We start from the raw sequence: 20847 nt of genomic DNA, 5'->3' as shown, positions 1-20847 counted from the left end.
CATCTTCTCAAAGCACTCACGCTCGCCGGTCCCGATCCTGTCCCCTGTGCATGTAGTCTCCGTTATTCCCGACCAACTTGAGCTGGAGGGTGTACTTGCGCATGAACCTGCCTCTGCGTCCGTGACCGTCTGCTCTGGGTGTTGTCTGTGTGCGTCGAAGTCAGGGCGGAGGTGTCTGGCCTATGTCGGGACCCCGGCCCTAGACGGCGATTGCGACCGGCGGAGCGCGCAAGGCACGGGTCACGTGATCACTATGTCATAATATAGTTAGTGCACTTTCTGGGCGAAGGCATCCTAACTTTCCGCTCCCATACAAAGTTCTGCGTCGCTCTGACCCTCGTATCCCCTCTCGATGGCCCCGCTATACGCAATTTCTGGGTCGAGCAAGGACTCAGGTGTGCCCATCTTTGAAGACATTGAGCAGCAGTTCCACCTCGACGATGGAGCCTTGCACACTATCACCCAACAGTTCCTCGATGACTTCCGTCTCGGTCTCGGAGAATATAATCACTCAATGGCCATGATGTACGCTGATTTATTAATGCCACGATGCTTTCGCTGACCTCGTTGCAGCCCCACGTTTGTTACAGGTGTGCCAAACGGTACAGAAACTGGGTGAGTGCCTCCCCTTGCTTAACGCGGGTGGAGACGCGTTTTAGGAGGGCGCTTGAATACACCCGCTGAGGGGACATATGCGGGACGACTCGGGGTGCAAGGACAGCTGTGGCATCCCGGTCGTGTGCACAGTGGGCGCAGACGGTCTTAGGCCGCTTTGCCGTGTGCGGCCCTTGCAGCGACCCGCCGCGTCCCGTATCTTTGCCCACATTACCCACATTACGCGCTTTCCTGCTAACATTCTGCTCCTTACAGTACTTTCCTCGCGCTCGACCTTGGAGGAACAAACCTGTGCGTTATATCTCTTCCTCCCTCCAGACTCCATGTAAATGCTTACATTCCCTCTCTAGCCGTGTTTGCGAGGTCAAACTTCTCGGCAACCATGAATTCACTCTCAGGCAACAGAAATATCGCGTTTCTGAGGCGCTCAAGACTGGAGAGGCTTCAGCCCTTTTCGGTATGTTAGCCATGATATCGTCAACAGATAAACCAACTTGACAAGCCATGAAATTTCTTGCGATCAGATTACTTGGCCGATTCAGTCGACGCCTTCCTCACAACCCCCACCGTTTCGCCCACCACTGCTTCATCCAATCCATTCGCGGGCTCGTCAGCGATCGATGAGATTGACCCTGAAGTAGATCCCGCACTTCCCCTAGGATTGACCTTCAGTTTCCCTGTCGAGCAAACAGCCTTAAACGAGGGCAAAGTTTTGACATGGACGAAGGGTTTCTCCGCCAAGAACGCCGTCGGTAATGACGTTGTCAAACTACTCCAAGACGCGTTCAACCGGAAACACTTACATGTGCGCTGCGTTGCGCTTGTCAATGACGTGAGTCCCTGTACGCCTGTGCCCGGTCAGGCCGTTTCATACTAAATTATGTAGACTGTCGGCGCTCTCCTATCTCGTGCATATACCGCAGGCGGATGTATTCTGGGTGCGTCCTTTTGTAGCGAAGCGACATTTTTCCTTATAACGCGTCGTTACTTGCCCTGTAGGCGCGATCTTCGGCACAGGTACAAACGGCGCGTACGTCGAGAAGATAGAGAACATCACGAAACTAGGGGACTCGCCCGCACGGAAGAATGGCGGACATATGGTCGTGAACTGCGAGTGGGGTGGTTTCAACAATAACGTTAGTACCTCCCTCCTTTCATATAATCTCATTGATCCCAACTTTCTTGACATCATATAGCGTTCTGTCCTGCCTTCTACGCCCTTTGACAACAAACTTGATCGTGAATCTATCAACCCGAGGTTGCAGGCCTTTGAGAAGTTCATCTCTGGCATGTACCTCGGAGAGATCACGCGGAATGTCTGTCTGGCCCTGATTGATGCCGCTCCGAGAGCGCTACTCTTCAACGGCCGATCGAGCAGGTTGCTCAACACGCACTATGGCCTCGATACCGCCGTGCTAAGCGAGGTAGAAGCTGCATGGGAGAAAGGCAGGCAGCCGGACGTGAAAGTGAAGGGTGTCGAGGGTGGCAAAGACCCAGTTGCCAAAGAGCAGGCAGACTACGCTACGCCCCAGCAGCCACTAAGCAAGCTTACCGCATCAGCCAAACCAAATGGCACCAATTCCTCATCAGCTGCAGCGCACTTCCTGGACGTCGACTCGTGCTCCCCTGAGGATAGGTCACGACTTGAGCGCATACGCTCGATCCTCATCCAGCGCCTCGAACTTCTCGAAGAAAATGTCTCCCTCCGCGACGCCGCTGTCTTCCGCTGGGCAACTTCTCTCGTTGCCAACCGCGCGGCCAAGCTCAGCGCGTGCGCCGTCGCCGCAATTCTCGTACAAACTGGCCGCGCGATGCTCGGTGGAGGCGTCAGACCCGAGGAAGAGTCTGTTATCATAGGTGTCGATGGCAGGTAAGTTTCTCGTATGCCATTCGCGAAATTTGATAACTCACTATCATCCAGTCTCATAGAACACTACCCCAACTTCAACGCTCGCATGCGTAGTTCACTGCGCTCCTTGGTTGGCGAGGAGGTTGAAAGTCGCGTTGACATCGGTATGGCGAAAGACGGTAGTGGTGTTGGAGGTATGACTGCCACTTTTCTCTCCTTGAGGCCCGGGATTAAAGACGGCTTCACAGCTGCACTCTGCGCCCTCCAGGCTATCAAGCAAGGTCTTTGATAGCACTCAGCAGACCCAAGCAAAAGCTTGCACACTGTATTATTTTACGCCTTGTTTATCTTTCATACTATTCGTTTGTTGTTGTATGGCACGGACAGTCCTCACGTGTAATTTCGTCAGAGCGTTGCCTGATATGAGTGTTATGCCACTAATATTGTCGTCTCGTTCCATAGATGCAAGGAATGGAATGGATAGAACTCGCTCTACAGCAAATCTTCGTTGCATCGTGAGGCGTGACGATAGCAAAGAAAGTCAATGGTGAAACAACCGACGACTCTCTGAGGATTATACCTCAACGTGAACGACACCGATCTGAGTTCGCGTGCGATGCAAGAGAGGGAGCTGGTACAGAACCAGTACTATACTGACACAGTCATGAGTAGCAAGATATGGTGGGTGCGTGATGAGACTTGAATAGGATACGAAGTGCTTGTGGATGGATGAGGGACCGTCGTGACTAAAAGAGATGACATCATAGCGAAACAAAATTCCCGGAAAGAGCTGCGCGGACTAGGGTATGTAGGTCGAGAGGGTGATGGGCGAGAGGGACTGTTACCGGCCTAGAAGAGGTCTTCCAGCGTCATCTGCTTGACAATGTCCTGTGCGAGTCATTGTCAGAACGACCTGAGTCGTTGGGAATGAGAATGAAGAACGCACGGTGTTCGAGACCATTTGTACGAATTCCTCGAAGCTCAGTTTGCCATCTCCGTCCTTGTCCGCTTCCATGATAGTCTTGTCGACAATCTGCTGCAACTGCCCATCCTTGAGGTTGTTCCCCACCATCATCTTCAGCACCAGGAACAGTTCGCCGTTCGAAATAAAGCCGTCGCGGTCCATATCATATACCTTGAATGCAACTGCTCTCGGGCGTAAGCTGAGTCGAGTAGAACATTCAAACGAAATGCTAACATCGTAGTTTCTCTTCCCGTCCTCCTCTACTACTGAACGCGCTCAATCCGCCAACGAACTCTTGGAAATCGACAGTGCCTCCACCACTGCGTAACGATGGTCAAAACTGGGAACTGCACCAGTCATGCAGAGACGTACTCTTCATCGAAGATCGCGATTAGTCGCGATGCCAGTGGGTTGTTTGCGATGGCGGGTATCTGCAAGAACTCTTCACGGTCTATCGACCCGGAACCGTCACTGCGGAAGCGTCGCATGCGATCTCAGCAATCTGTGCGTCACAATAGCATTGACAAGGTGCACCTGTCAAGCTTCATGAAGCGCTTCTTCAACCGCTCCAGCTCGCTTGCATTGACTACAGAGAATGATCAGCACGTTAAAGTATACTCCTTGCGCAGGGAAACGTACAGTTGGACTTCTTCTGCATATCCTCCATAAATTGAGACGCTACATGGTAGATGAGCTTAGCATCGCCTGGAGCACAGAGGTCTCGTTACGGAGGACTGACGTGATTGCCCCATGTTGTTTTACGTGTGTTTGGATATACTACGGTGCGTATGCTGTGGGCGACTTGCGCGTCGAGAAGGAGAAGGGGCAAAGAGCTTGGATGAGGAGGATGAAGGGAAGGAGAAAGCTACTGAAGTCCAAGAGACGCTCAATTGCGCATCTCTGATCCCTTCGGTGGCGTCCTTGGCTCTAGAACTCGCGACGCATGCTTTCCAGATGGGCGAGTAAAATCTCAACAAAACATACGCCAAAACCTGGACTACTCAGGTCTTCTGCACATCATGCATCATTCTACGCGCCAGCTCCTCGTAGGAGCCCCGAATCGCCATGGCAGGCCCGCAACAACTCTGTCAATGCCGGACTGTCACCAGCTTGGTCATTGGCGCATCTACTTCCTTCGGAAAGTCCTTCCTCGGGACTTGTGCAGTCTGATGCGCAGCGCAACACAATATACGCGTTATCCACGCCGCCAGGGAAGGCCGGAGTCGCAGTCATTAGGGTGTCGGGCCCGGACGCCCTGAACGTGTGGCAGTCCATGGTATCGAAGAGTTCGAAGAGGAATACTACAGCAAAAGCGGAAAAAAAGACTGGACAGTCATTTGTTCCCAAACCATGGAGGATGTACCGATGTCAAGTTGTCCATCCTCAGTCGAAGGAAGTCCTAGATAGTGGTCTAGCAGTGTACTTTAGAGGTGTGTCAACGCATGTATCCTCCCACATGATACAAATCGATCTAATAACTCGTACAGGTCCCAGATCATTCACAGGCGAGGACACAGTAGAGTTCCATGTCCACTCGGGGCGAGCCATCCTGAACTCCGTCCTCTCCGCGCTTTCGACGTTCGCTTCGCTGCGTCTTGCAGAGCCCGGAGAGTTCACACGACGTACTTTCGAGTCAGGCCGCCTAGACTTGACAGAAGTCGAGGGTCTGCATGATCTCATTAACGCGGATACCAGTAGCCAGAGGCAAGCCGCGCTGCAGGCTGTCGGAGTAAGTTCGTATCCCAACTCTTGTGTGCCGCTGCATACTAAGCACGACTAGCGCAGGGAGTGCTGAAACACCGGTTCGAGTCTCTCCGTGGTACAATCCTCCGTTCCTTGAGCCTGGTAGAAGCCGTTATTGATTTCGGTGAAGAGGAGGTCGAGGACGATGTTTACCAAGAAGGTTCTTCACTTTTGTCGCAATCTACACGTGGTACTGGTTCTAAAATCAGCTTCCAGCCAAAGCACTTGCTCGCCGGGCCCGTACGGACGTGCAACTTCTTCTCGCGGACTACCGAAGGAGCGAAATTGTTCGTTCTGGCCTCCGTCTGGCGATTTTTGGACCCCCGAATGCCGGAAAGAGCACCTTACTGAACTTTCTCGGTGAGCGAGTTGTGTTTCATTGGCATACGTCGATTTCTCACAGTTCATGTCCAGCGAAGCGAGAAGCAGCGATCGTGACCAACATCCCCGGAACTACTCGGGATGTACTCGAGGTCACGCTTGACCTGGGTGGGCTACCTGTCATTGTTTCCGATACCGCGGGTATCCGTTCGACCGACGATGTCGTCGAGAAGATTGGGATCGAGCGAGCGATCGAAGCGTGAGTTTTTTTTTCGCGTCTCGCCTGCAACGGTCGTGGCTCACCTTTATCTGCCGAATTTAGGGTCGAGAAGGCGGACGTGAAGCTCTGCGTACTCGACGTGGCCGAGCTTGACAAAGCTCATCCCGCATCTGAGGAGCTCATCACTATCATGCGTCGAATCAAGCCTTTCTTGCTGGTCAACAAGATTGATTCAGAAGTCTCTTCACCACCCCAGGCCACATTTCTCGCTGATCAAAAGCATGGCGTTGCCGGTGCTTGGGCAGTGAGCCTTCGGACAGGCATGGGCATTGAAACATTCATGAACGAACTGGGCATGAAGTTACACGAAACCTATGCTACTCACCTTGAACTCCAACGCGATGATGCGCCGCTCGTCATCAATGCCCGTCATCGCGAGCATCTGACAGCAGCGCTTCAATTCCTAGATGCCTTCCTAGGGCAGGGCGCGAAAGGTCAGTTCATGGATTTGTGCGTGGCCTAGGCTTGCATATTGAAAATCCGCTTACAAGGAGTGTTTGAGGAAGAGAGCACAGGCTCGCCAGAAGACATTGTCTTGGCTGCGGAGGAGCTTCGATATGCTGCTCAAGCAATTGGAGCTATAACCGGACGCATTGATGTTGAAGACATCTTGGATACCATTTTCAGGGAGTTCTGTATCGGCAAGTAGCCAAATAAATGGGTCAGATGTCTTAACAGTGCTACACTACATGCGTTGGTCTCGCAGCACGATAATTTGGACGCTTATTGTTTGCCGGAAGCGCCGGCGCCACGGCGCCCTCACTTGCCAAATTGGACCTCGTGGTACAGCTTCATCTGCCCCCCAACGCTCACATCGTTATTTTACCTGCACTTTCACGCTTAGCAGCACATCTTTTACCTGCCAAGCTACTAGTCTAGTGGAGCAGAATGGGCCTCTACACGGTAGGATCGCTGGCGCACCGTCGATGACGATAAGTTACAGATGACATCACTCGCGGCGGGGCGTATAACAAGGTGGTCGTGTGACCACCTCTCCTCGCTTGTCCCACACTTGTACTCGTCCAGCTAATCCCCATGCGACCCTTGGAGAAGGAAAAGTTGCCTACGCTCCCCGTTGTGGACCCCGCTGTCCCGGGATCGCCTCCCGGACCAACGAGGAGCAGAACAAAGCGTAGCTTGGTGGTTGCCGCAGGCATCATCACTCTACTACTATTCATTTTCTCGAGGTCCAGCTGCTCAACAGAGTTTGACATCCCCGAAAGTCTTCGATTCCTACTCCCCTCCACTGGTACCAACCGAGTCAAGGGAGTGAAGTCAGGCGTCCCTAAGCTGGGCGTGCCTGAGAAGATACAGAGGCGATGGGGACAATACTCACCCTATTTCCCTGCGGGAAAGTACGTCTCACCCCCAGCAAGTTGTGTTATTGATCAAGTCAACATTGTACGTGTCTTAGTTCCCTTCACGCACCGCACTCATGCTGACATTTCTTTTTTCTTACTAGCTCCAACGCCACGGGGCCCGCTACCCTAACAAAGATGACGACTACGAAGTGGCCATAGAACGCCTGCAGTCTGCAAAGAAGTTGCATGATGACTTGAAGTTTTTGAAGGAGTATGAATACACGCTTGGGGAGGAGGATTTGATCGCTTTCGGGGCTCAGCAGTACGTAACGATCCCCTACCGGCGGTACCATATGACTAACTGCTTGCTACTGGCAGGTCTTTTGAAGCTGGGCAGCAGGCTTACGAGCGTTATTCATACCTATTGGCAACTACCCTACCATTTATCCGCGCATCTGGCATACAGCGCGTCGTTGACTCCGCGGGAAATTGGAGCCGGGGTACGCTCTGTCAGTCTTTGGGATAAAGCTTTATCTATAGCTACATCTTGCAGGTTTTCTGCCACCGCATTTCCTCGGATCTCCTCACCTTCCGCCAGACGCCCCGCTTCCGATACAAATTATTTCCGAGAACGTGAATAATACCCTGAACGACGACTGTCCCAACGCTCCTTCTGAAGAGAAGTACACGGACCAGTGGCTTCGTCAATTCGCACCCTCGGTCATCCATAGGCTCAAAAAGATGGCGGAGGGTGTCGAGCTCGAGGACGAAGATGTTCATCGGCTTATTGGCGTCTGTGTGTTCGAGACAATTTCCGACGGGAGCCAAGAGATGCGCGGAATGCGGCGCAAAGCTGCTAAAAGCCCCTTCTGCGACCTGTTCACTCCGAAGAATTGGAAGGAATGGGAATATTGGGGCAATGTCGAGAAGTACTATAAGACGGGGTAGGCCGCACAGTCCATTTGATTCTGCAGTCTCTCCTAACACACCTCCATCAGCTACGGCAACCCATTGGGCCCTGTACGGGGTGTCGGCTACGTCAATGAGCTCCTCGCCCGTCTGACGCAGTCAAAAGTGGCCGACCATACACAGCACAACTACTCCTTACCGTTCCCACTTGATCGCGCTCTCTATGCCGACTTTACACACGAAAACTTGATGATCGCGGTTTACAGTGTGCTCGGTTTATTCAACGTCTCGACGCCACTCGATCCCAAAAAGATGCCCAAGGACATGGATCGAGAATGGCTTGCCAGTCGCATGGTTCCCTTCAGTGCCCGGATGGTCGTCGAGCGACTGCAGTGCCTGACCCCTCCGGAAGAGGTGGGTGGGTTCGAGGGAAGGCAAGTCAACCCGCATTGGAGCCCGAGACTTCTGGCCGGGGCTGCAGAAGATGTCAAATCGCGGAAGCACGGGACCAAAAGCGGCACCTTTGTCCGTATCTTCGTTAACGACGATCTCCAGCCGCTCGAATTCTGCAGCCACGATGTTGATCGGCAGTCCGCGCACTGGCAGAAGAAGCACAGTCTATGCACGTTAGGAAATTTCGTCGACAGTCAGCACTACGCGCGCTCGAGCGGCGATGGCGACCTCGAGAAGTGTTACAACTGAATTATCGGCAGAAGGCCTGGCGAGCAGTCGTGTGGTGTGGCGTTATGGTTTCTTTGCCACGAACGTTTACGTTGGCTCATGCAAGACCGTTGATGATTTTTAGCGCAGACACACAGATACATTGCCTGTATGTATTGTGTACGTTATATGCCGCAATATACGCCGGGACTCATTGATTTACACATCTGCTCTTCACCCTCCGCGAGCGGGAGCAAGTAGGTGACTTAACCTCATGGTGATCAATTCGGATAATTCCGTCTGCTTTGAGGCTAAAGTACTCAGTCTCAAACAGCTCACGGGCGGTCTATAGCCGTGGACGTCTTTTCCAGTAGCCTATCATACGGCCAGATCTGACAATACATTCGCGAAGGTGATCGCATGCGGTTTTCCTCATTGAGCTACGCGAGCGCATCACTAGCCTCGTCACGAGGCGACTTCGCGGATGGCGAGCGGAGTGGGGATTTTCCGCACCCTTGCGCCTATACTCCGGCGTTCGCGCAGGCCCCGTACTACTTGCAAAGCAAGGCCTGAACACAACACCGAACTGGTAAATGCTGACTCGAGATTATGAAGGTTTCCTGGCCACATGACAAATCTACTTTATTGTCGAAGCTTGCGGATCAGACTTCGATGCGTAGCCTTGCTTGTACGCGGTATAATTTCAATGCTTCTGGTGGGCCTGAGGCCTGAGCTCCACACCGGATTGCTAAGTACTGACTCGGATTTGTGGAGGTGTTGAACCACATGAAAGACTTGCGGATCAGACTCCAATTTTCAATGCGTGTTCTTGCATGTACGCAACATAATCTCTCGATGTTTCTCCTAAGCATTGTGCCAGCGGCGGCCTCAGTTGCTCGACGTTCAATCTAATGACCGTACACACGTTCCAGGCACACGCGCCAGGCTGCGTTCGCAATTTGGCTTCTGCACACATATCCGTGGCACTAGCGGGCTTCTTTCATGCTTCTCTAGATACTTCACGTTATACCAGGTTCATGAGCATGAGGCCAGAATGCCTCAAGTTCCTCTAGAGGTCATATCTTACGACCGTCACTTCCAATACTCGCACCCTGATTCGCGCAGGATACACCCTTAGCAAACTGCAAGCCAGGCCGTAGCGCTTTTGCTTATCCTGGTATGAAGTTCTCGAAGGTTGCATCGTAAGATGCACGCCGACGACTTCCACCACAAGCAGCGGACGCGTCCTGACGCGGTATTCACTCGAAACTGTACCTGTCAACGTTCTTGTTCTGCCCTGTCCGATAACACCATTCTGCTATCCCCGTGACACGCGCAGACCTGCAGTATTCTAAGGTCTGCTTTTCGCCGAGCGGAGAAGATGCCTATCACGCAGCCCTATTGACCACATTACCACAGGTCGCGCTAATCTTTCTCACAAGGTGAACTTCAGCCTCGGCCGCAACAGACCGGCGACTGCCTTCGCTACCTTTTCATCCGAGAGCACGATGGCACCCTCGGACTGCGCCTCCGCCATGATAGCTATCGAACGGCGCGTCCCAAGTGCACGATATCACCTTCTCCGCGCTGAGTCCCCCACACCCCACACTTGCAAAAGCTTCCCACCACGTCCCCAAGGGTCCAATCAGTCTCTAATCCTCCGGCAACCTTGCATGCACACGCCCCCCTGCGATATGCCCACGCACCGCAAGCCAATCTCCGCACTTCCCTCGCGCGCCCGAGGACACGCCCGCCCATCCCTTGCGCATGCCATGGGCCCTCTCAGGCCCGGGCCCTCCGCTGCCACTCTGCTGCAGTCGAGCCCAGGCCTGCCTGCCTGCCTGCGGGGCCCAGCCCTCGCCTCCCACGAACCTTGCTCGCCCTCGCGAACCTTGTCGTGGCCCACGCGCACGGGGGGTGCTGCCCGTCCTGCCGCAACGCTTCCCGTCTGGACCCTCCCCACCGATGTGCGATCTGTATACTGTGTGTTCTATCGGGCCATCTCAGGGCTGGCCTCTTTGTTCCCGCGGAGCCCTGCGGACGTGTGCGCGCGCGAGCGCCACAGGGCCTGCCTAACCCCCCTTAGCTGCCTCGAAAATGACAGTCCCACTGCCTCCGTCGTGTTCGGGACAGGATAGCTGTGTGTGTGTTACCGCTAGAGCGTATACGACACAGCGCGCGATAGGAACGCGGGAAGTTGGTTGCCGGAGCGCGTAGATGACAGTTTGTATTGTAATAGAGTACTTCCGGAGACAAGATGTATGTTTCAACTGTGGAATTAACTACCGACGCGATCGCACGCCTAAATGCTCCACTAGCTCATGCACGAAGAGCGCACTCTAGAATGCGTCGCGTTGAATGTTAGTGCAGGCATGCAACGGGTACTATACACATGAGTACGAAGCGATAGGAGCGGACACTGGACATGGCAGGAGATGCGTCGGAACGAGATGGGAGGGGAACAGGTAAGCAAGCCGTATCATACGTAACGCAGAGGCGGAGCGAGCATGGCTTTCGATAAGGGTGCGGAGCAGTGGACGAAGGGGGTGAGCCAAGACAGAAAGTGTCAGTCTCGTGCAGAAAAGCTTTACGGTCTTTACGAATAACATAGGATAGGTGGCAATGCGGATGTGCTGAGTGCAGTTAAAAAAAAGCAGTTGACGTGCAGAAAGACATGACATACAGAGTCCTAGAAGGCGCACTCTTCGACGGCAACTCATGTTCCCCTGCGAACGACATGCGCCGGCAGGACCGCTAGCAGAAACAAGAAACGAACGGGATGCGCCGAGATGTCGTGTATGAGTCCATCGAGGCGGCTCTCCTGGCAGCTCTCCCATCAATAACCGTACCCCCGCCCACCACCTGCGCCAACCATGCCTGCCTGCGGGGCCGACGCAGAAAGACTCTTGCCCGCGCCGGGAAGGCTAACGTTCACTGAGATGGGCGCGATGCTCCCAGGTGCGCCTGGGCCTGTCGGGCTCTGGCTCGGCCGATGACCGTTGTGCGATTGGTGCGAGGCCGGATGCGCCGAGCCGTGCGATCCATGTGAGGCTTGCGAAGAGGCTTGCCCATGTCCTTGGCTATGAGCCGTTGAAGAGAGAGACACGCCGTTCGCGCCATTGACAGGCACACCGTTGACGTTCACTCCAGGCACGTTTGGCACAACGGTGACGGTGCCAACACCACCAGCCGCACCCGTCCCGACGAGAGCTGAGAGACGTGTGATCTCCTCCCGCGCGGACATAAGCGCCTGCGACAGGCTCTCGTTCTCGTTCTGTAGGAACTCGACTCTGGCCTGAAGTTGAGATAGCCATGCCTTTTTGCGTTGCCGACACTTGAGAGCGGCTACACGCGCAACTGAGGTCAGTAGGCAATGCAAATATCGAAATGTTTGACCTTACCTTGTCGATTCCGTTCCAAGAAGTTCCTCCGCTTTTCTTCCTCCGTCTCTGGCTTCTTCTGGCCATTGGCCGCACCCTTCTTGCCATTGATCGTCGCCGATGGAGGCGTCGGTGATAGCTGCTCGTCCTCTTCCTCTTCCTCCTCCTCGCCGAAGCTGACTGTCGACGCCCTCCGTCCGGCTGCCATGGTCTGGCTCCGTGTCCGCTTAGAAGCGGGCAGTGAGGACTGCACCGGTGTCGATGCGCTGATCGGTGAGGGCGGCTCGTACGATGACGATGCGGTCGCTTTGCGCTTGGTGCCTCGCCTGTTGGTGCCATTGGTGCTGTTACCGTTCACCTGGGTGTTGATTGGCGGCGGGTTAACAGGACTAGCAGCAGCCGCTGCCGCGGAATTCGCGCGTTGTGCTTCCTCGCGCTTAGTCAGCTCCTGGTGGGCCTGCGAGAGTAGGAAGAGGCCGTTGGCGGCCGAACTAGCTGCTGCCGACGCCGACTGCAGATAACCCGGCTGTGTCGACGCGGGGTTGTTATCGCGGGCGTAGCCCGAAGTGACGGTGCTCATGCTGAGAGGTGAAGATGCGTGTGTGTGTGAGGAGTGAGAGTTGGAGAGGACACCTGTAATAGCGGAGAGAGTGTTTGGAGTAATCGTACCCGCAACCCCACTCAAGCTAGGCGGGCCATTGTTATTCATCATGGCTAAAAACGCCGCGGTGTTGGGCGACGGAGGAGGGAATGACACGGGTCCGCCGATGAGAGGAGTGAGGCCAGTGCCTGGAGTGAGGCCGGTGCGAGGAGTGAGACCGGTGCGGAAGGCGGCGGGGTCGAAGGCAGCGAGAGGCTGCTCTGACTGCTGCTGGGGCGCAGTGAGCATGGCGGGGCTGAGTGGCCCCGAGCGGAGAGAGTTGGCAAGGGAGGCCGAGGAGAAAGCCCATGAATAGGACGGATCGGAGGGCGATGAGATGGCGTCTATGGGCGGGAGGACAGTTTTGCGGGGGTCGTTGGACGGCGAGGAGCGAGATGATCTGTCGTTGGAGCCCGAGCTGGGGCGGGAGGTGAGAGGCTGGTTGGCGTGGTCGGAGGCATTGGCGGAGGAGGCAGCGCTGTCTCTGGTGGGCGACTTTTGGCCTGTGCGGACGCTGGAGTCGTTTGTCGGGCGTGCAAAGGACTGCTCGAAGGGGTTGGGCTCCAGGTCGAAGGTGGAGCGCTGTGGGCGGGGGGGCGGGCGGTGAGGAGCGGGGTGTTTGGTGGTATTTTCCTCAGCTGGAGAGACTGACGTCGGGGAGGGCGAGTCTGAGGCAGTCATCTTGTGCACTTTCTCTGGCGAGAGAGAGAGCAGGGACGGGTGACGACGATGACGACGGAGAGCAGGAGTCGTCCGCTTCTCCCTCCCAAGTTATGACGGCATCGGACGTCATCCCTTTCGCTCTCCGCTATTTTCTCATTGGCCGCCTATTCTATCATGTGTCCCTGCAGCTCCACGATCACGCGCTCTTTTCCTTTTTCGTCCCATCCATACCCCGCCGCTATCGAGATCGTCCGTAGCCTCTCCAACGTTGCCAACGTCTCTTCCTCCTCCTGTGCTTCTGTCGACGGCCCCACTTGTGCACTGACCACACACTCGCCGCTCTCATATCGCCCAATCGTTCCTAACATGCTCCTGCTGATCCACCCCTCTTTCTACCCACGTTCTAGGCCCTGTCTCATTAGAAGCCCCCGGCCCCTTGCGACGTGTCCCGAACACCGTCCTCGGCGTGCGCTGCCTCTCAGGTCGACCCGGCGGCCCCGCCACCGACGAGCACCGCGACCCAGGCGTCGCCGCCGCCAAATCCCGCCTGTCTACCTCCCACATTGCCCAGTCCCGCGTTGCCCGCCGCATCACTCTCTCACACTTCTCTCGGGTCCTATTCACTCTCCAGATAGCGTCCACCTGCTGCAATACACTCGCCAATTTCATTCCCCGTCCAGACCCTGGCTCCAACACGAGTCTGCCAAACCGCAACAGCGGACGCCTCGGCACCTCATCCCCTTCCGTCCTTTGCCCTCCGGGCCTCCCTTCGCACGCAGATCGCTGATTGCAACCTGCTCTCTCTGGTTTTGCCGTTTGACCTGGATCAGCATGAATAAGCCTCTCTACCTTTCTCCGACTCCGATATTTCACAGCAATCCAGTGCCCGAACTTTCTTCCTTCTCTCTTTTTCACTCCTTACAGATAAAACGGGCCCAGTTCAGCCGGTAATTCAGGCGCTGTCTGTCCATCGGGTTCTATTTTGTTACGGTCGTTCGTGCTTGTCGGGGCCAGCATCTCATTGCTACTGCTCATGTGTGCAAGCCATGCACAGACTGCACACAAGCTCATGTGTCCCCGTTTGTAAATTACGATCGCACATTGAATCGGGCTCAAGAATTTCATCAGACTAGGCCACGATCAGAGTTCATTCATCTCCCTCCGCAGGTTCACATCTACTCACATTCAGGTTCACAATTGCATGGGCACTGCCGCAGCTGTTGTGCTATCCGGGTGAGGACGAAAGCTTCTTCGCAGCGCCGTGTCTGTTAGCGTATGAGAGAGCATCATATGCGGCGCACCAGGTGCCTGCGCCTCGAGGCACGGCCTCTGGTCATACGCCCCCCTTATCCTGCGTTGCCGTGCCACGACGGGGCTGCCGCTTGGGAGAAACGCGCCGTGCTTTGGCATACAGAACACTTCTATCAGTTCGCTCCGTGCACGGCCGCGGCCCTGCTAAGTTGCAGAAGCGTTTAGCGTTCAGACCTCGTCTCTCATATGTGCGATGCCGCGACGCACACCCCGCCCGTCATCGTGTGCGTCGACAGGGCCTCCCTCCCCCTCAGTCTTGCAATGCACTCGGTAATGACGACGACTGCGCCGGCGAACAGGCAAACCTAAACGGATCACATCTAGCCCTTTCTACCTACGCACAGTCCAGGCCTCGACCTCACGCGGCTGTGGCACCAACCGAAGAATCCGATGGCGCGAAGCTCTCGGGGCGCTTCCTGGCCTCGAATGCCTATCCTCCCATCCTCCCCCTCTGCAACGTCCCTTATCCCGAGCCTGCCGCGTCTCTGCTCTGATACTCAGGATAGCACGCCCTCAGCAGGGTGGATCGTCGACACTCCCGAGGCATCGGACGTATGAATGCCCGGCGAACTTGGGACGAGAGCTGGAACTTCCCTCTCCATTGTCCTGACGTATGTTCGTGCACAGCTGATCCGTTCGGCAGAATCTGGCGCGGGTACGCGGGGTAACGCGTATGTGCCAATTGGAGCACACGCCCCCTGGCTTTCCGCTGGGGCAAAAACAGACGGCGTGAGCGATGCCAGGCGTGTGTGTGCTCATTACGCGACCCGCCCGCGCGGGCGCGCGGCAACGCGTACGGGTTGGACTCGGCGTTTTTCTCATGTTCCAACGCGCGAACGCGTGTATCGATGTCTCCCTGGGCGCAAAACAGCAGGGGTGCGACGATAAGCGGACCGTGCCGGGCAGCTCTCGCCAAAGAGAACAAGAAGGCGAACCGCGCTGCTGGGCTGGGCGTGCAGACGAGCCGGACGCGGTACGTTCCGCGTCAGAAGAAGACGTGCGCAGACGTGAAGAGCCGGGCGGGATCGCCTCCACGCAGACAAGGGGATCGCAGGACGAAGGAGGAGGAGGATCATGAGCAATGGCATCTCTGTACCAGAGATCCATGAGAACGCGGCTGCCAGCCTGCGCTGCGACTGAACCTCGAGGGCGCTCCGACTATCTTCACGCTGTGTATGTACGCGAATGCACCTGTAACCTGCCAGACCCTGGAACGTTGCACGGAGTCAATACGGTGTGGGTAACGCGTCGGTATACATCCCGAGGGACCAAATCTGCGGAGGATCTCAGCGGGGGAGGTTACACATCCTCTGGTGTGTTCAGAATGGCCGGGGAAGCGCCCGGTCGAAAGCGTTAACGAGGCCCAGCCTCTCCTGGCGATCGCCCCAGGCTGGTGACCGTGCCCATTTGCGGAGATCGTCTCCCCCAAAGCAGGAAATGGAAATGGTATTCTCTTGTAAGGGCTTGGTAATACCGTGTTCTAGGTGCACAGTCACCCGCCAGGGTTTGCGAGAATACACCAGGCATATGCAGGCGGCGGAGACTTAACCGTATTTTGAGTGGTTCAAGTCGAATGAGGATGGCACGGAGGAAAACTGCTCACCCCATTTCTGCTGGGACGCCCTCGCACACTTTGCATGCACGGCGTTCCGTTCGCTACCTCCTGCTCATTAGACCAAGAACGCGTCAGATGACAAAAAATCGATGGATGGATGAGGATTTCGCCCTGCCCATTCAGAGCAGGCTATAACAGCAAGTGAACTCGTGAACACCTGCAGCAGGTCATCCCTCTCCGAACTTTCTGGGGCATGGAACATCTCCGATGCCCGTCCTCGATGCATCGCCCTTCCCTGCTACACGGACCCTCGGAGACTACGCGGAAAGTGTACGCGGGACCCGCGTCGCTGCGCGCGCGTGCGCCCCATCTATCTCGCATGTAGCAAGTCATGTGCTGGAAAAAAGATTGAAGACGCGAGAAGCCGCCGCCTGGGCCAAGGACGCGTAAAAAGGACCTCGGACCTGTCAAGCGTCGTCACGTCCATCTTCCCGCTGGGTCTCGCATCAGCACAGGCTGTCCTCGCTCCCGATGACGCACCTGTCCGTCTGACGGTCCGCCCGACGCGCCTCCCGCCCGCCGTCGCCGCCCCCGCGAGATCCGCACGCTCGGTCTCCGGCGCGTCGAGCACAAGAAGCCGACGTCGTCGGGCATCAAAGGGAGCGTCAGGGTGCCCACGCCAATATAAGCATCGCCAGGCACGCTGACGCCCCCCTCTCTCGTCCTTCCATCCGGCTCGCCCTCTCCTGGGGCCCTTCTTGTGCTTTATTGGGCCCGTGCGCGGCCGAGAACCACGCACGGGCCCACCGATCGTGGTCGTGCCAATCAGTCTTTAATCGCGCGGTGGCGAGTCTTACGGCAGCGCGATGGGTTCTGCGAACACGATCGGTGGGTGCGGGGCCGATCCGTGACGAGAAGCGCGCTGTCGGGGCGGGGGATATAAGGGGACATAGGGAGGCCCGGACCTTGTACTGCGATTGGACGATGGCTAAGGGTCCGAAGACGCTACTAACGCGTGGGCAGGGCGCGTGGGCGTTAAAGGGACATCGAGAAGGTCGGTAAGTGGACCATTCGTATCAAATGAGACTGCGTTACCTGGTGAGACAAACATGTCGGCGAAAATGAGGAATAGTGTTTGCCTCAGTCCCTCGGGATGGACCATACTGCAATACTAGTTTGATGGCTTATGAGAACATGTAACGAATATCGCGATTAATTTGGCGCGGAGATAACAATGGTACTCACCGAATGACACACAGCTATAATGAAGGCATGAAGCCGAAGGTAGCTCATCGCGGTAGAATTAAGTTTGGACGAGGCGGCATAAATGGCGGATTGAGACTGCCATGCCGTTTTGAGATAAATGGCCCTTTCGGATACCGTTCCGAGTGCAATCGATATCGGAAGCCATACACCAAATGGAACCATTTGATCCCTCTATGGTAGGAACGTACCTCACGCTGCCCTTCGAAGTCGGGTGCACGGCGTCGCCAAGAGCACGGCACGAGAAGCAGGGCACACAGCACAGCGCGAGCTGAATGCCGGTGGAAGCTGGTCAGCGCTGTAAAACCACCGCCGAAGGGTTAGCGGGTGAACAACACAAAGCGGCGAGGAAACCTACTACTGAGAGACAGTAAGCATTATCATGGTAGTTAGCCAAGCGTGCGGTGGCTGCACATCTAGGTTTTACGCAGCTGGTGTCGCTGCGATATGGAGATCCTGAGTTGCGAGGTCTCGCCGCATTGACACCGTTAATACACTTAGTCGCGCGCTGCTGGCAGTGCCAAGGTTGTCTGTCAGAATAAACTTAAATGTTGTGACGAAAATCTCAGATAGAGTCCCACCGCACAGCTGATAACCGGCAGACTTTCGATCATAATCGACATCCCTGGCGTTCTGGACGGGACTTCTGGACGCGAAAGGCAGGGTTGTCTAACACGTGTAGAATGCGGACGTTGAGAGGCAGACGACACGCGTGCCGTCTGCCGTGGTATGCCTGATACACCAATTTCGGCTCAGTCGTCGTGGACAGAAGGAAAGTCACAAACAAGCAATATTCCTCCAGCGATAATTTCACAAGCTCCAGTTGCTTCTAACATCAAACGGATTGCAGTTAAATGGAATCTGAAAGACAGCACATCAGACAGTCGCACATAATTGATTTCATTGCATAACAAGAATATGTTTGCAGCAACGAGACATGAGCGAACAACTTGAGATTGATAAGGGCCAGAACAGACGCCACCCGGACGCCAGACAGACAATAATAATAATAATTATTATTATTAATTTATTACAGTATAGGACCACTCCTTGGGACACCTGATCAATATTCGCTTCCCCTTCGTATGTCTCCCGCATATAAATACCAAATAAATCGTATTATATTATTAAAACATATAAAATATCTCAGTGCAAAGCTGCAAGGCGAAAAGACGAAAGCTAAAGTCAAGACAAAGGACACAAGACGAAGGTGGTCCAGGACAGTGGCTACCACTCCTTGGGACACCGTGACTGATGTGACAAAAGTGATAATTTGTGACCTGTACCAGCAGTCTTGGCGGATGCAGCGGTCACACGGCAGTCAAATTTGTCACGCCTCAGTAACGCCTAAGCTCAGTAGAATCATCTCTGATGTATTCCAGCTCGACACTTAACAACTGAGCACTATGCGCATTTTTACATGAATGGAGCATAAATCAGAGTGTTAACGAATATTTTTGCGAATTTTAGGCTCACTGTGCGACTCTGATGATGGTCGCAGCATCACTGAGACCGGCGCGCTTGACAATTTTTGAGGCTTTTTGCTCCCCCACCCACGCTACAATCACCGGACGGCTCTGAGTTTCTAATGGCATATAGATATAGATGTATTATATACAGTAAAGTGGTAGTGATAGGTCCTACAGGCTGTGCAAGGGCAGAAAGTGGAGTGTCCCAAGGAGTGGTGCTGTCCCAAGGAGTGGTCCTACATTAATTGTAGCTGCCAAATGGGGCACTGGCGACCGTTCGGCCACGCGGGCCGCTACTGGAAACGTAGAACGGTGCATTATTTTCACCGAGCGGAGGATACAGAGAGCTACCGGTTATTTGACTCTATAAGTCACAGTCGCCGTTTACATATAGGCCAGCACGGGTTGGCGGGACATCAACCTCTACTGTGGTTGTGGGAGCAGCAAAGAGCGAAGCCACGAGAAGTTCGTGGTCGGATAACGATACAAGACACGAAGATTGGCCTTCGCAGAGTGGTCGAAGAAGCGAGGTACTGTGGGTCACATCAAACGTCAGTGGTCATTACTGCAAGGCCACACCAGGGTGCTACCGATTGTATGCCTCCGGGGCGAGAGCTTTAACGTGTGGAAAAGTGGCCAGGATGAATAACACGATGCAAGGCTTGTAAAATGACCAGCAGCTCACGCGGGTACACTGGACACTTACGAATAACGAGAGTTTTCTTAGGATGGCAATACAGACTGATAATACAAGCCGGAATAAACCGACAAAACGGTGGAGCGCGTTTGGATCGAAGACATACGTCCAAGGTTGAATTGCATGTCGCACATAGAATAGCTGTAAAGAAACGCAGCCGCCCATAACGCATGAATGGAATTCCACCATAAGCCCATTCTGCATTGCTGCGACGGCGAGCGAACCGCCTGCGCGTCCATTTTGGAGGTACGATTAGACCTTGAAACCACGAGACTTTCGGCGACCACGTGCCCGCTCGAACTGAAGGCACAAGTCAGCTTCCAGGATATTATAAGAAGCGTATTACACACCTTGCGGCCCTTGGAGGTCGTAAAGGGCTTCTTGTGCTTGTGGGGGCCCATGCCGAAGTGCTTGACGGCCTCCCGGGTGTTTCGCTTGCCGCGGAGCAAGATGGTGTTCGAGCCCGTGGGCGCACGAAGAGCGAGTTGGTCGAGAGTCAAAGCCTCACCACCGGCCTTAAGGATACGCTCCCTGGCAGACTGGGTGAAGCGGAGCGCGGCAACGGTCAGCTTCGGGATCTCGAGCAGACGGACATCATCGGTAACGGTGCCGACGATGACAATAGTCTGACTATGACGGTTGGGGGCGCTTGTAGTCTCCTTGAGGATGCGGGAGAGAGACATAGGGGGGCGATTAATCTTGGAGAGGAACAGGCGGTGGAGGATGGTCTAGTGGAATGCGCTTAGTATCGCAAAATGGGTGAGCCAGGAGACTTGTAAGACCTTATTGAACGCCGAATCGGTACGCCGCGCTAAGAAGCGATACAACTATCGTATATGAATGAGCTCATAGTCGTCCGAAGAATGCATTTTGATAGGTACCTTGACGAGCAAGAGCAAGTAGGGATCCTCACTCTTGGGAGCGGTTCGGATACCCTTCTTGACGTGGTGCTTGGCGAGGTCAATACCCTAATGAAGAATCATAACCACACTTAGCATTTAGATACACAGAGCGCGCATAACGACGAGCTCACCATCTTGCTCTTGTCGGACTTGCTGAATAGGGACCTAGCCAAACGGCGCAGGGGGCAAGTGGCTGAAGAACTAGCCAGCACCCGAAAATAAGGTTTGGCGCTCTGCTCGCGGTGACTGAAAATTAGCCCGATAGCGCCGCACAAACAAGTACAAACAAAGGGGACGTTTGGAACCACTCCTTGCGACGATGATG

At 54.9% G+C, this 20847-nt stretch overlaps 6 protein-coding genes across 6 annotated transcripts; 3 read left to right on the top strand and 3 right to left on the bottom strand.

Moving 5' to 3' along the window:
* The first annotated feature begins 314 nt into the window (after nt 1-314).
* Nucleotides 315-4274, top strand: PHACADRAFT_250162 (uncharacterized protein). The gene is made up of 16 exons (XM_007392066.1): nt 315-525; nt 574-615; nt 871-906; nt 966-1072; nt 1140-1447; nt 1502-1553; nt 1615-1751; nt 1812-2485; nt 2537-2658; nt 2713-3352; nt 3411-3610; nt 3663-3748; nt 3801-3899; nt 3963-4014; nt 4068-4106; nt 4168-4274. Exons 1-10 carry the CDS (start codon nt 353-355, stop codon nt 2751-2753), a joined length of 1692 nt encoding a protein of 563 aa, XP_007392128.1. The 5' UTR covers nt 315-352; the 3' UTR covers nt 2754-3352; nt 3411-3610; nt 3663-3748; nt 3801-3899; nt 3963-4014; nt 4068-4106; nt 4168-4274.
* A 63-nt stretch (nt 4275-4337) lies between these two features.
* On the top strand, nt 4338-6533 carry PHACADRAFT_205787 (uncharacterized protein). The gene is made up of 7 exons (XM_007392065.1): nt 4338-4858; nt 4916-5157; nt 5214-5331; nt 5388-5531; nt 5586-5751; nt 5815-6206; nt 6264-6533. Exons 1-7 carry the CDS (start codon nt 4372-4374, stop codon nt 6419-6421), a joined length of 1707 nt encoding a protein of 568 aa, XP_007392127.1. The 5' UTR covers nt 4338-4371; the 3' UTR covers nt 6422-6533.
* Nucleotides 6534-6554: 21 nt separating this feature from the next.
* On the top strand, nt 6555-8873 carry PHACADRAFT_205786 (uncharacterized protein). Its single transcript, XM_007392064.1, has 5 exons — nt 6555-7173; nt 7235-7395; nt 7452-7573; nt 7627-8017; nt 8072-8873. The coding sequence occupies exons 1-5, from the start codon at nt 6808-6810 to the stop codon at nt 8682-8684; spliced, it is 1653 nt and encodes a 550-aa protein (XP_007392126.1). The 5' UTR covers nt 6555-6807; the 3' UTR covers nt 8685-8873.
* Nucleotides 8874-11478: 2605 nt separating this feature from the next.
* On the bottom strand, nt 11479-13274 carry PHACADRAFT_81811 (uncharacterized protein; the record flags this gene model as incomplete). Its single annotated transcript, XM_007392063.2, has 2 exons — nt 11479-11987; nt 12044-13274. Coding segments are annotated over 2 exons (1740 nt in total), but the record flags the coding sequence as incomplete, so codon positions are not given.
* Nucleotides 13275-15116: 1842 nt separating this feature from the next.
* Nucleotides 15117-15744, bottom strand: PHACADRAFT_250158 (uncharacterized protein). The gene has a single exon (XM_007392062.1). The coding sequence runs from the start codon at nt 15722-15724 to the stop codon at nt 15455-15457; it is 270 nt and encodes an 89-aa protein (XP_007392124.1). The 5' UTR covers nt 15725-15744; the 3' UTR covers nt 15117-15454.
* A 3485-nt stretch (nt 15745-19229) lies between these two features.
* Nucleotides 19230-20666, bottom strand: PHACADRAFT_181562 (uncharacterized protein). The gene is made up of 7 exons (XM_007392061.1): nt 20654-20666; nt 20502-20588; nt 20403-20447; nt 19971-20348; nt 19630-19920; nt 19514-19584; nt 19230-19456 (listed from the first exon to the last, which is right to left on the bottom strand). Exons 1-5 carry the CDS (start codon nt 20654-20656, stop codon nt 19873-19875), a joined length of 561 nt encoding a protein of 186 aa, XP_007392123.1. The 5' UTR covers nt 20657-20666; the 3' UTR covers nt 19230-19456; nt 19514-19584; nt 19630-19872.
* Nucleotides 20667-20847: the final 181 nt, after the last annotated feature.

Source organism: Phanerochaete carnosa (assembly GCF_000300595.1).
Source record: "Phanerochaete carnosa HHB-10118-sp unplaced genomic scaffold PHACAscaffold_2, whole genome shotgun sequence".
Lineage (NCBI taxonomy): Eukaryota > Fungi > Basidiomycota > Agaricomycetes > Polyporales > Phanerochaetaceae > Phanerochaete > Phanerochaete carnosa.
The sequence above is the reverse complement of the archived record's forward strand: the minus strand, read 5'-3'. Positions and strand labels throughout refer to the sequence as shown.